The sequence below is a fragment of the Scyliorhinus canicula genome, chromosome 2, assembly GCF_902713615.1.
Source record: "Scyliorhinus canicula chromosome 2, sScyCan1.1, whole genome shotgun sequence".
Taxonomy (NCBI): domain Eukaryota; kingdom Metazoa; phylum Chordata; class Chondrichthyes; order Carcharhiniformes; family Scyliorhinidae; genus Scyliorhinus; species Scyliorhinus canicula.
The window spans coordinates 53,265,452-53,280,610 of NC_052147.1; the positions used below are offsets into that span (position 1 = coordinate 53,265,452).

The window sequence follows — 15,159 nt, forward strand, 5'->3', positions numbered from 1 at the left end:
GCAGTGCTTGAACTCTGCAGTTCTTCAAAGCGAGACCCAGACAACTTCTGTGGCAAAAAGTCCACTTCTGGTTATAGAATCTGATTTGTTAGTTAGGTGGGACAAATGATGGGGATGAGCTAGAACTTAGCTTGACAGGCTTAGGTGCTGGAAAGGAATTTTGAGTTATTTTTTCTGAAACTGGCTGTAGTCTTTCACCTCAATCAGTAAATTACACAGTTGAAGAGTTGATAAATGAACTACATGGGGCTGACATGAACTTGATCCAGTGGTCTTGATTCATTCTTTGAAATGCACATAGGAGGCTTTAGAGAGGAAAGAGCAAAGCTACTTGCATTTTAAAACATATTTTCTAAAACTGATGAATATATAACATTTGTAATATTTATCTAAGGATCAACATTTTTCCAGAGATCAATCATGCAACATACTGTTGAAGTAAATTTGGTGTATTCTCGTAATAAGTGAATCAGTCACATTTGGATTGCAGTTGGGACCACAATAAATCAGAAACGGTCATTCAAGTTCCACACTACTAGTCTGCTACTGCTCACAATAAATGCAAATTTGTAGAATGTAGTACACAATAAATCTCAAATTGGATTTAAAAAATACATCACAACCTATTTCCATTTTGAGTCAGAAATGTATTATATTAAAATTGTACCAAAGACTACAATATATGATTTTTTTTTAAAAATCATAACCTGCAAGTCATTTACAGAAACAACCTGCCATCTGTGGAGAGGCACTCATGAAGATTGGCTGAAATCCGATAGCAGCTTCATAATTAACGTGTAAATCTGGAGTTAATTTCAACAATTGTCAACTATATGCTCAACTGCAAATCATGCATTCATCTCCTTCCAGAGAAACAAGCAAATATCAAGGTCTTAACTAAGACTTTTTTTTATATATAAAGGTCAGTATTTCCATCATGCTGCTGTCAGAAAAAGTTCCCTGTTCTATTTATGTCATCTTGATGTGCTAGAGCTTCATCCAAAATCTCCTATCCATAGCAAGTTATTATTTATGAGGAACATCATTTAAATATACCTATGTAGAATTCCTACAGTGCAGAACGAGGCCAGAGTCTGCTTTGAACCTCTGAAAAGGTCCTTGGCCCACTCACCCCATTCCCATCACCCCACCTAACCTGCACTCTCCCCATCAGCCCACCTAACCTGCACATCTTTGGATAATAAGAGACAATTTAACATGGCCAAACCACCTAACCTGTACATCTTTGGACTGTGGGAGGAAACCGGAGCACCTGGAGACACGCAGACATGAGGTGAATGTACAAATTCCACACAATCACTCAAAGTCGGAATTGAACCGGGTTCCTGGCGCTGTGAGGCACTGTGCCACCATGCCGCCCCAAAAAATACTTAATAAATAAAACCTAGCCCATGAATGAATTTTTAAAAAATCAGGAGTCTTCTGTACTCACTCAAAGAAAAGGAACAGATCCCTGTTTAAGAAGAATATAATTATTCCAGTTTTGTACTATATTGGCAAACTATATAATTTCCTAACACACTTCACAGCTACTGAAACAAATACAAAGTACAGCTGACATGGTTTTTGTTTATTTCACAAATATGTTTGGGGGGAGGGGTTAGTCACTGTTTAAAAATAAGGGGTCGTCCATTTAAAACAGAGATGAGGAGAAATCTTCTCTCAGAGGATTGAGAGTCCCCGGAACTCTCTTCCTCAAAGGGCAGTGGAAACAAAGTATCTGAATATTTTTATGGCAGAGTTGGACAGATTCTTGATTAACAAGTTGTTGTTCTATAAGAATGGTAACAAAATCAATTTCAAAACAGAGACTGTTTACCTATGGCATCACAAGAACATATGGGGCCGTAACTTCTGAGCTCCCCAGCAGCGGATTTGGAGGGGTATCCTAAAGATGCGCTGTGGAAAACCTCTAGGATCTTCAAAGGCAAGGATTTGCTCAGCTAACTTCCTCTGGACAATTGTCCTGCGGTGGAAACCATATGAAAATGGGGTCCCCCTCCCCACACCCCTGACCTTCCAGGGGACACCCATCAACCCCCGACTACTGCCCACATGGGACTCCCCTCACCTCCAACATTGCTGGTGTAGTGTACCTTTCAGCTAGTGGCATGAGCATCAATCACTTTTACCTCACCTTTTCAGATTGCATTATATTTGCACTGCAAATTGTTGGAAATCCAGATTGATAATTAACACAACAATGGCAGCATCACATCAGGGACCTTATGAACATTGTGCCCAATGACCTTTCTCCTTAGTCAGTGAAATTTAAGGGTAGGAAAAGCAGAGCAGGTGACATTAAAGAAAATAGGATATTAGAGATGAAACAAAGTCAGAAAACAAAACAGAAAGAAGGAAATAGATAATGAAGCATGAAATAAAAGAAAAAGGTAAATTAAGAAAAAATAAAACGCATAAACAGAAAAAGAGCATCATAATCCGGCTGTTTTTGGGAGCTGTTGTATTAGTCCTTGAGAATTTATGAATGAACAGTAGGTGTATGAAGTGTACAGACATTTTTGAGTCACAAATTATTAAACCAGCAGGATCACCAGGATCAGGAACAGTGAAACTGCTAACATCGAAACAGCTGGATTTTTAGAAATTCATCCCGTTCACCTAAGAGTAAGGCGTTGGTGTAGTTGTGTTGTCACTGGACTAGGAAGTCAGAGAGCCAGGGTAATACCGTGGCAGATTGTGAAATTTCAATTCAATAAAATATGGAATCAAAAGTTTAACGATGACCATGAAACCATTGGCGGGTGTCGTAAAAACACATCTGATTCACTAATATCCTTTAGGGAAGAAAATTTGCCATCTTTATCCATCTGACCTATATGTAATCAGATTCACAGCTACCTTAAAAACCCTCTGAAATGGCCCAACAAACCACATTCAAAAGCGCAATAGTTGCTGGTGACTCACATGCCATGATTGAATAATAAAATATGCTGGTATGATACAATGGAGTTATTGACTAATCTTATATCAGATCTAAATCACATTTCTGAGTGCTGAAATAGCTTTTTATCCTAAAAATCCCCGATCACCAATACCACTGAGATGGCAAGCACTGTACAAAAATACCACCAAGATATATATATTTTTCTTTTTTTAAAGTGTTTTCACTATCTGCAGGAATTAATTCAACTGTTCTCTTCCTGGACCTTGCCTTTAAGACGGAGTAGCAAGTCAGGACCTAAATCCATATTATTAGGGTTCTGATTATATAAATTATTAGCCCTAAATAATAGTGATGGGAATAATTTGAATGAAGGATGCAAGTACAGCAATTTGTTGAAATGCAATGAACTTCAATGGAGAGCCTCATGTCAAGTGCACAATGTTTAGGTTTTAGCAAGGCCAAAAAGTGGTGCAAATTGTCCAGTCTAGTAAGAATCTAAATCCATGCCATACCTTTCCACCATCACAAATTTCAGGATTTATCATGAACTAATACATTTTAAAAATAAATTTGAAGTGCCCAATTATTTTTTTCCAATTAAGGGGCAATTTAGCGTGGCCAATCCGCCAACCCTGCATATCTTTGGGTTTTGGGGGAAAGTTCCACACAAACATGGAATGTGCAAACTCCACACGGACAGTGACCCGGGGCCGGGATCGAATCCAGGTCCTCAGTGCCAAGAGGCAACAGTGCTAACCCATACACCGCCCTTTGAACTAATCAAGTTTAGCACAGAAAGCTCACAATTATTTTTACAGCAATTTCTGGGCCAATACAATGACAATTATTACTGAGGTTTTAGTAGTTTTTTTAAAATAAATTTAAAATACCCAATTCATTTTTCCAATTAAGGGGCAATTTAGTGTGGCCAATCCACCTACCCTGCACATCTTGGGTGGTGAGGGGCGAAACTCATGCAAACACGGGGAGAATGTGCAAACTTCACACGGATAGTGACCCAGAGTCGGGATCAACCCTGGGGCCTCAGCACCGTGAGGTAGCAATGCTAAACACTGCGCCACCATGCTGCCCGAGGTTTGAGTAGTTGTACTATGGTACTGGCATGTTTTTTTATTGTGCTAAAGTGCAAGGTAAAATTATTCAAACCAAATGGGCAGAGTAGATCAGAATTTCCCTGAAACTACTGGCCTTCTTTCCTGCGCATATATTAACATTAGCTACAGAAGACAGAAAATATAATTGGAATTATATATGGATACCGTATGAAATGTAAAATTCACGCAACACAAATGCCAGGCAATGACTATGTCCAATAAGAGATGTAATAGCATCATCATTGTTGAATCCCACATCAGCATCCTTGGGGAGGTGATCACTGACCAGAATCTTAACTGACCCAGCCATATCAGTAGTGTGGCTACAAGGACAACTCAGAAACTGCACATTCTGCAGTGAGTGACTTACCTCCTGATTCCCCAAAGCTTGTTCACCTTCTAAAAGAAGAACAAGTCAGAAGTGTGATGGAATACTCTTCACTTGACTGTGATAACTGCAGCTCCAGCAACACAGTCAAGAAGGTTGAAACTATCCAGTACAAAGAAACCCATTTGATTAGGACCCTTTCACACACCTTAAGCATTCACCCAAGCCCGAGTGTTGTCCAGGTTTTTCTGCATGTGGGCACAGACTGTTTTGTTAATCAAGGAATTGCAAATGGTACTGAACACTGCAATCGTCAGCAAACATCCTAATTTCTGACCCACCTTGGTAGTCTGGTACACCATTTACAAAAGGCACTGCAGCAACCCACTACATCTTCTTCAACAGCTCCTCCCAAAGCACAGATCCCCACCACCTCTATAAGGGCAGTAGGTGCATGGAAGCACCACCAACTCCAGATTTCCCTCCAGCATGGTAGCATTGTGGATAGCACAATCGCTTCACAGCTCCAGGGTCCCAAGTTCGATTCCGGCTTGGGTCACTTTCTGTGCGGAGTCTGCACATCCTCCCCGTGTGTGCGTGGGTTTCCTCCGGGTGCTCCGGTTTCCTCCCGCAGTCCAAAGATGTGCAGGTTAGGTGGATTGGCCATGATAAATTGCCCTTAGTGTCCAAAATTGCCCTTAGTGTTGGGTGGGGTTACTGGGTTATGGGGATAGGGTGGAGGTGTTGACCTTGGGTAGGGTGCTCTTTCCAGGAGCCGGTGCAGACTCGATGGGCCGAATGGCCTCCTTCTGCACTGTAAATTCTATGTAAATCTATGTAAACTTACAAGTCATCCTAACTTGGAAATATATCGCTGTTCGTTCATTATCTGGGTCAAGATATGAACTTCCTCCCTAACAGCACAGTAGAAGCACTTGAACCACTGGAGACCGTGTGGTACTGCCTACACAAAGGCAATTCAGATTGGGAAAGAAATGTTGGCCTTGCAAGTAATGTCCATAACTCATGAATGAAAAAAAACTCATCCTTTTTCTTAATTCAATTCCTTTACCAAAAACAGCATGTGAAGATGTGCCAATTTTCTTCCCTCAATAGATCCAGAAATGAACAACAATCCGAGGATTTTAAGTGTTCACTATTTCCAAGGATTGTAAACACGACTACCAATCAGCAATAATAATAATGTTTATTAGTGTCACAAGTAGACTTACGGTAACACTGCAATGAAGTTACTGTGAAAATCCCCTAGTCACCACACTACGGCGCCTGTTCAGGTACACTGAGGGAGAATTCAGAATGTCCAATTCACCTAACAAGTACGTCTTTCGGGACTTGTGGGAGGAAACTGGAGCACCTGGAGGAAACCTCATACGCACAGAGGCGTGCGGACTCCACACAGACAGTGACCCAAGCCGGAAATCGAGCCGGGTCCCTGGCACTGCAAAGCAACAGAGCTAACCACTGTGCTACCATGCCGCCCCATTGCCACTACTGTTTCAATAATATGTTATGGTAGCTTTGTGATTTCCTTATTGTCCTGTGTAGACTTGGAATTAATATTCTGCATAGATCTTTGTCTTTCAAGTCATTAATTTCATTTGGTTTGAGCATAGCCATGGAATGGCATGCTGAAATGACAGATGGTAATAGGTTTATCACTAATGGTAGCGGCCAGACCAATTTATGGTGATGGATGAAAAAACTAGACCAATTTATGGTGATGGATGCAATATGCATGTTGGCATATTAAAGTTTATTGGATTAAGTGTGACATGAACTCCTGTAGCATGCAGGTGCCAGTACACAAAATAAGCCTGATGCTAACATTAAATATGTTATGTGAGCATTAAAGATATCAGTCTAACCTGACCTGTCTTCTCATGACACAAACGTATATTAGACACCCATACACATTTCAGTAGTGTTTACTTGATTGTGAATACAAATGAGAACATTACCAGTTCTATTTCCTTTCTTCCCCAGGATAGTGCCATTGCTAAAAGTTTTTTTCCACAGATTGTTGTTGACAAGGACGCACTTAATATCCATTCTTGCCGATTATGATGTGGTGAGCCTATCCTGGTACTGTTGCAGTCCTCGTGCTAATGATACCCACAGTGGTGTTCGATGGGCAATTACAAGGCTCTTCCCATGTGACAATGAACAAATTATAATATTTGCCCACATCAGGGTGGTATAGGGCTTGGAGGGGAGCTTCAATGTGATAATGCTCCCATAATATACTTTTTTTTATAAAATCTATATTCTTGGACCTGCTCAGAGAGAGCTCACAGGTAAGGTAAATACAATCAAAGGCACCTTGATGAGCTGCTATAGTATATTCTGCAAATCATACATACAGTGCATTGAAGGAGGATATGAATATTAAGTCCAGTATACTGCTATGTCCTGGATGGTGTCAAGTTTCTGGACTGTTATAACTGCATCCATCAAGGTAAACAATGATTATTCTTTCACACTCCTTAATTAAGGATTGGGGATATAAAGAGGTTCCAAAGTTCATCATTCATCAAATGCTTGGCCTCTGTCCTATTCTTGTAGCCATTGTTAACAATGTCCCTAGTTCAGCTTCTTGCCAATGGTGACTGACTTATTGTTTTTTGGGAATTCGGCAATGGTACTTTTGCTGAAACTCCAGGAGAGAAGGCTATGCTTACCCTGGTTCATGGTGGTCATTACCTGGCACCTATGAAGCACAAGTGTTACCTGTTATTGTTTAGCTCAAGTCTAGTTAACATCCCAATCCTGCTGTCAGCTGACACGGACAGCTTCTTTACTGGGGGAGTTATGAATGGAGCGAATATTAATGAACAGTGCAACACCCAAAGGCGGAGAGAAGATATGGTTGAAGCAGATTGAAGCTGATTGAGCGAAGGACATTTTTGAAGCAGAATTTATTTGGCTGAGGACACTTGCGTGGGGAACCCATACAGCAATAACCTGGAGTTACGATTGGTCCCTTGACAATCTTCCTTTGTGTTGAGTATGATTCCAGCAACTGGATGGTTTGCTCGTTAAAGCATTGCTCTCCCCACTACCCACCAGCCCCACTCAAATCAAGGCCATTGTGAGTTTTGGTAGAGTCCAAACTAACCATCAGCAAGTAAATTATTGGTAAATCTCATTTTATGGCACCATCGATGGCTCGTTCCTTCAGTTTACTGATCACCAGCTGGAGGCAGATAGGCTAGCAATTGGCATGGTTAGAGTGGTCTTATTGTGGTGTGGGTAGACATACTTGGGTAATATTACACATTATTAGGGTAGATGCCAACATCATAGCTGTGCTGTAACAGCTTGGCTAGCGAAGCAGCCAGTTCTGGTACACAAGGAGCACTGAAATCAGGATGTTGTTCAGGCCATGGCATCACCATGTATACAACGAGGTCAGCTTTGCATGATTGTCCTGACTAAGATCTGTCAATGTATAACAGATCAAACTTAAGACCTTTGGTCTCCATAACATTGTCGTATAATCATATACACTCCATCATTTGGTAGATTAATAGCTTTTTAAATATATATTTGTCCTCATCCATCCTATAGCAACGTTTTTGGACCATAACACACAAAATGAAAAGCGGAAAGCAAAAAGTGATGTTCGGCAAGTACTTCCCCATATGAGAAGAACAAAAAAAAAAGAGGGTGTTGCTACATACACACTTCCTGCTACCAGCTATACCACACAAGTGGTTAGGGTAAAAATGTGACTGTAACATATCTGGAAACAATGGTTTTGTTAAAAGAGTGAGATAATAATATCCCAACTAAAATGGTCACGAACAGAATTTATTCCAAACATTGTTTTCAAAATGTGCCATTCTGTGTTCTTCGACATCTAAGCTTTCTTATAACAGAGAGCCAATAAAAGAAGGATCTTGTCAGCTGTATGCCATTCTTCCCAGCAATCCAAAGTGAAATATAACTATTGTCCTAGAGAACACAGCGACTGACAAAACCAATTGAAATGGTTTGCCCTGGATTACATTTTACAAATAGACACTAATCAACAATTTTAAGTACCCTCATTTTCCATCTAAAATGCAAGGCTTTTCTAATTAAAAAAGAAGACAATTAACTCAGATGAACACAGACTAAATTACATAATTGGAAAGCTGGTGGTGTTTTAGCAGCCTATAGTTTTACTTTTGGTCAACAAAGATATAATCAGCTGGAGTATTGCATTAGAAATTCCAATTGCTTATTTTATATTAGCCTTGTATTAAATGTAGTATTCCAAGTACATCACTGGCTACAAAGTGCTTTTCGGTGTCCTGAGGCCATGAAAGGTGCTGTGCAAATGGAAACATCAATATCAATTATAGGAATCAAGTCAATAACAGCACAATTCTCAGACACAATATTGTACTGTTTTGAGTTTTGCATCAGGTGTAGAGTAACTGCAGTCCAGCGTGAAGATATTTTGAGTTCCTCAGCAATCCACTGGGTCACAAGCATGTATTTTTAATGTAAAAAACAAGTTGTAATCGTTGTCAATCAATCCTACAGTCATGACCGTGCACTTTTAACATTAGAGCACAACTGGGAGCCCAAAAATATGCATGGACTGGCATGGTAATGAGACATATAGAATTAATGCCTGACAGTACCATGTCACATTTTACAGGTGTAAGATCAGTGTGCTGTGACTTTAATTTTTCTACAGAGCAGAATTAAAACAAAATTGCGCAGCTATATTTAGAATGCACTTCATTAAAATACCCATCATATTGATGACTGCATATTATACTTCCTTCAAGAGGAAGTCCCTTATGAGGCAGAAATTACTGCAATATATGAAGGAGCAGTGCTCAAATTATATTTTAAAATATTCCATCAGGTCAAGTAATAAAAAATACTTTGCTCAAATGCTGGAATTAACATTCTTATATAATTTCACAAAAATTAGCTTTATTTGCACCTTCAAGGATTTACCCAACTAATAGATGGTCAATAGAGATGAAAAGTGAATGTTTGTTTCCTTTTGTGACATCACATAGACATTAGTAGGCTTGTATCGATGAAATTCATTCTTGTGTACCCATAAAAGGCATAGATTGCTACAGCATACCACATAAATATAGAAAGCATATATTACAATAATAATCATTATTGTCACAAGTAGGCTTACATTAACACTGCAATGAAGTTACTGTGAAAATCCCCTAGTCGCCACATTCTGGCACCTGTTCGGGTACACAAAGGAAGAATTCAGAATGTCCAAATTACCTAACAGCACGTCTTTCAGGACCTGTGGGAGGAAACCAGAGCACCCGGAGGAAGCCCACGCAGACAGAGAGAGAATGTGGAGATTCCACACAGTGACCCAAGCCAGGAATCAAACCTGCAACCCTGGGGCTGTGAAGCAACAGTGCTAACCACTATGCTACCGTGCTGCCCATTTGGGTATATAATGGGCAATTAATACAAATTCCCTCTGGGGGCAGCAGTGATGCAGTGGTTAGCACTGCTCCTCACGGCACCGAGGACCCGGATTTGATCCCATCCCCGGGTCACTGTCCGTCTGGAGTTTGCACATTTTTCCCTTGTCTGCATGGGTCTCACTCCCACAACCCAAAGATGTGCAAGGTAGGTCAATTGGCCATGCTAAGTTGCCCCTTAATTGGAAAAAAAGAATTGGGTACTTGAAATTTTTTCTTTAAAATCCCCTTTATGCAACAAAATATGAACCTTCGAGATATAATATATGTTTTACAGACAGAATTCTAATTTTATTAGTTCTCAGGCAAATAATGTTACAAGGGCAAGTTTTCTATGGCACAGACTACAATTATATAGGATGTTGGTGCTGCTATCATGAAATATGATAGGTGTATGGTCAGTAATAATATTGCAAATCTATTGATTACTCCTGAGATGCTGGTCTTCAACCACCCTGGAATCTCTATCATTCATTTCACTAGTGTAGAAATACAAAGCTCTAAACCATCTAATGTGAAATAAATACTTTTATGTTTTCAAATCAAGATCATATCCTGTGGAAAAAAATAAAATATATAAAGCTCAATATTGGGCGGCACTGCTGCCTACGGCGCTGAGGATCCGGGTTCGATTACGGCCCCGGGTCACTGTCTGTGTGGAGATTGCACATTCTCCTCGTGTCTACGTGGGTTTCACCTCCAGAACCCAAAGAGGTGCAGGTTCGGTGGATTGGCCAAACTAAATTGCCCCTTAATTGGAAAAAAATAATTGGGTTCTCTAAATTTATTTTTTTTTAAAAAATATTCTCACTATAAAACCATTCAGCAACGGAACTTTAATCATTTTCTTATCAATTTTGCTAGAATTCTTTTTTTGGTCTCGAGTGGCCAATCAGAATTGCCCCTCAACAGTTCAACGCAGGTTAATCTTTGATCAAGTGGTACTGCATTGTTAACAAAAAAATTGATTCCCAGTGTTAAAGCTGCTAATACACAGTTCAAGTGATTCATGTTATCTTATTGAAAAATTAGTCTTACAAGTCATACGTGACTCCAGTAATTTAAAATGGAATAGTGTATCTGTACTACATTCTACTTACAAATAATGAGGAGATTATTTATTATATTCAAAATACGAAGCCAGACAAAAATGTACTGTTGGTATGTCTGTAATGCTCTCACTGGGGAAGGGGAGGGGGGGGGATCAAGTTTTTTTTAAAACAAGTACAGTAAACCAATTGCTGCATCTGAATTCCTTTGATTTACAGCAGAAATCAAGCGAATAATTCAATTTTAGCTGTAGATTTTCACGCCATGGCGAATTCGGATTTGAAATGTCAATATTAATCAGAAAAAATTACAAAGAACGATCAGCTGATCACACACATCGATGCAACCCAGAAGAATGCAACACAGAAACATCTGATATTGTTACTGAGCAATAATAATTTAGTAACGCGCAGCTAAAATATTCTCGTACAATTCCACTTCAAATGTAAATATTGCATTTGTACCTGCTGCAATTAAATTCACTGATTACACTGGAGACCACTGACACCAACCTAATCTGTAGCGCACAACAAGTTGCACTCCCATGTACACCTTGCCACCATTATCTCTTCCCCAAATATCGATGCTGCATTTGTAAACTTGTTATAAGTTGGGGGGGGGTTTACCTTGCGTAAAGCTGGTACAAACAGCCCCCGCCATTTCGGACTGTTCTCCTCGCTGAAGAAATCGTAAGGTTGCTGCATGGCTCTGGCACACGGCACTCGGCATCGGCCTCAACTCCAACCCGGCGACCGCCACACACTCAGCAATCTGAAAACACTCAAGTACTTCTTCCCTTTCCCCCGTCTGTTTGAGGGTTTTTTTTTACAACAAGTAAGAACGCATATCAAGTCCGAATCCTCACAGTTCGTGCATTACTCAGCATGGCAGCCGCGGTCAGAGAGGAGAGGAGGAAAAGGAGAAATGACTGATCAGGCGGCCGAGGCGAGAGTTCACAGACATCCCTGGGTAAATAATCCCCCCTCACGCCGCGCGGCTCCAACTCCACGGCCTTTTTTTTTTGTCTTGCGCTCGAATCCGATGAGCCGAACCTCTCTCTCCTCCCCGGCCGAGTCCGCTCTGGACCCGCGATGACCCCCACCGCCCCTTTAATGTTGACAAGACGATCGGCCGTTGAAGAAGCGCGCGACGCCCTGCACCGCGCGAGGAGGGGGGCCTTCCGAGTCTCGGCTGCCGGCAGCTCAAGCGCAGCTAGTGAAGGTCCCCGGGACTCGGCCGGTGTGTCGTCCGCTCTGCTTCATTTCATTCCCCCCCCCCCAATCCCATGTTAGCGAATGGAAGCTCCAGCTGTCAATCACCGATCGCGGAACGTTCCATCTGCTGCCTGCAGGGGTCCCCCTAACCCCCGCCCCTCGTGCGCACGCGCGCGCTCCCTGGCCGCCCTCCCCTCGCTCTCCTTTCTTGCCCAGCCCTGCCTGCCGAACGCCGCAGGAGTCTGAGGACAGCCGAGGAGCGCACGTTGGGTTTGCGCTGAACTCCCTCATTCTTTAAGGCTGGCCGCTTAATTTTGTTGCCCAGACCATGTTTGGGGGTGGGGGAGGGGGGAGAAACCCCGTAGGTCCCCCGTAGGAATATATAATTTTATTTTGGGTTTATTCCTGATTATATTACGTCTATGTACAGCACATACGACATTGTTTTCTTTATGAGCGTACAGATACAGGTCTACGTGGACAATTTAATTTCTAGACAATCTTTGCTAAATGCAAATGTCTCAGATAAGGGAAACTTTGCATTAAATGTCACAATTTGCAATTTATCCTTTCCTTGCATCAAATGCACAATGGATAACACTGCTGCCTCACAGCGCCAGGGACCTGGGTTCGATTCCTACCTCCGGTGACTGACAGTGTGGGGTCTGCACTCTCTCCAAGTGTCAGCGTGGGTTTCCTCTGGGTGCTCTGGTTTCTTCCCACAGTCCAAAGATGTGCAGGTTACATGAACTGACCATGATAATATTGCCCAAAAGATTAGGTAGAGTTATAGGGATAGGAGTGGGGGATTGGGCCGAGGTAGGGTACTCTTAATGGAGCAAGGGCTGGTGTGAACTCAATGGGCTGAATGCCCTCCTTCTGCACTGTATGATTTCAATGATAAATTCTGAATGGGGTCAATTGTTTACAGTTTACGTAGACAATTGGAGTTGGAACCAAGTGTAATGTGTCAAAGTTTGCAGGTTACACCAAAATGAGAGGTAGAGTCAAGTGTGTAGAGGTCACTGAGTCTGCAGAGGGATCTAGATAGTTTAAGTGAGTGGGCAAGGGTTTAGCAGATGGAGTACAATGTTATTAAATGTGAGGTCATCCATTTTGGTAGAAATAACAGCAAAATGGACTATTATTTAAATGTAAAAAATTGCAGCATGCTGCTGTGCAGAGGGACCTGGATGGCCTTGTGCATGAATAGCAAAAAGTTGGTATTCTGGTGCAGTAGATAATTAGGAAGGTAATTTTGCCCTTCATTGTCAGAGGGATGGAGGTTAAAAACGGGGAGGTTATATTACAGCTGTATGGGGTGCTGGTGAGGCCACACCTGGAATACTGTGTACAGTTTTGGTCTCCTTACTTGAGAAAGGATGAACTGGCACTGGAGGGGGTGCAGAGGAGATTCACTAGGTTGATTCCGGAGTTGAAAGGATTGGCTTATGAGGAAACACTGAGTAGAGTGGGATTATACTCATTGGAATTTAGAAGAATGAGGGGGGAATCTTATAGAAACATATAAAATTATGAAGGAAGCAGTTAAGATAGAAGCAGGGAGGTTGTTTCCACTGGCGGGTGAAACTAGAACTAGGGGGCATAGCCTCAAAGTAAGGAGGAGCAGATTTAGGATGAGTTGAGAAGGAACTTCTTCACCCAAAGGATTGTAAATCTGCAATTCTCTGCCCAGTGAAGCAGTTGAGGCTACCTCATTGAATGTTTTTGAGCCAATGATAGATAGATTTTTCAACAGTAAAGGAATTAAGGGTTATGGTGAGCGGACAGGTAAGTGGAGTTGAACCCAAAAGACGATCAGCCATGATCTTATTAAATGGCGGAGCAGGCTCGAGGGGCCAGATGGCTTATTCCTGCTTCTAGTTCTTATGTTCAATCTATATTTGTGCACAATGTGAATAGATTTTCAAAATAAATTCTAGATGATAAAACATCGCCATCGTGGCTGTTCCTCGATTTGAGGGTGACATTTAATCAGGGACCCGAGTTTTGACAATGAGTCTTCATATGATTAAACAGGCCGATTCTTGACCCACAGATCTTTGGGCACATGGGGCAGGACATTCCGCAAGGTAGTGGGATCCGGACTACAAGATTTTGCTTCCTTTTTAAATCCTCTGCGCCCACTCTCCCTCATCATTAAAGCTTTTGGACTCAAAAACATGATGGATAAGTTGCCACCATTTTGAACAATTGGGAGCAAGGTCCTCCCAGTCACCATTTTCAAAGCTGCTGCACTTTAAGCAGAACTTCAGAATATCTAATTTTCTTTGTCCTCCCTGGAACACTGGCCATTTGAATTGAGAAAACTGGAGCCAGCGGGGGAACCTCAGGATAATAAAGTTATGAGTGAGGCTAACGATCTAATCCAGGTTACTGATGTTCACACTTGTTCACACTTGAGCTGGACCTTAAAAACTTACATGAACGTGACAGCTATTGTCGTGAAAAGGGGCTTTGTCTTTGCCTTCCATCTCCTCTTGCTCCTGTCGATCTTTCCCGAGGATAGCTATGCTGACCCTTCGATATTTCAGTTGGGATTGGAAGACATAACTGAAAAATCGTAAGAGGGTCAGGCAGCATCAATGCATGCACTCAGCGTCAGTCCCGACTGGAAGATTTGGAGTCTTGTATTAAATTGCTGGTCAGACTACTTTGATTCTAGACTCAGCAGATACAGCAGCATCGGTGTAGAGAGAAAAACATATTTAACGTTTTAGGTCCAGGACCGTCAGAACTGAAGGGAGTGTGAGGAGGAAGAACAAAAAGGAAGTTCGGTGATAGAGTGGAGAGTCACCCACTGATGTACTGAGTTCTCCAAGAATTAGAATGTTTTTAGAATCCTTCTTGCTTAATTGCTCACTCCCATTCATACTGAACGTGGCAGCGCTTTGATCTGATTGGGTGGTTGGGAGATCACATAACTCCATCTATAATGCTGCCTCTACTGCTCAGCATATATATTGTAGCTTTAGCAGGTTGGCACCTCATTTTTATATTTGCCTGCTACTGTTCCTTG

The 15,159-nt window shown here is 41.6% G+C and overlaps 1 protein-coding gene across 2 annotated transcripts in view; it reads right to left on the reverse strand.

Annotated features, from left to right (window-relative positions):
- sos2 (son of sevenless homolog 2 (Drosophila)) overlaps window positions 1-12,187 on the reverse strand; it is a 148,993-nt gene extending 136,806 nt beyond the window's left edge. The window contains exon 1 of one of the 2 annotated variants that reach the window (XM_038778276.1): window positions 11,532-12,187. In XM_038778276.1, coding sequence (XP_038634204.1) covers window positions 11,532-11,609 — 78 coding nt within the window. In that variant the 5' untranslated portion in view covers window positions 11,610-12,187. The remainder of the gene's footprint in view (window positions 1-11,531) is intronic. The other variant, XM_038778275.1, reaches the window with a different exon arrangement.
- Window positions 12,188-15,159: the final 2,972 nt, after the last annotated feature.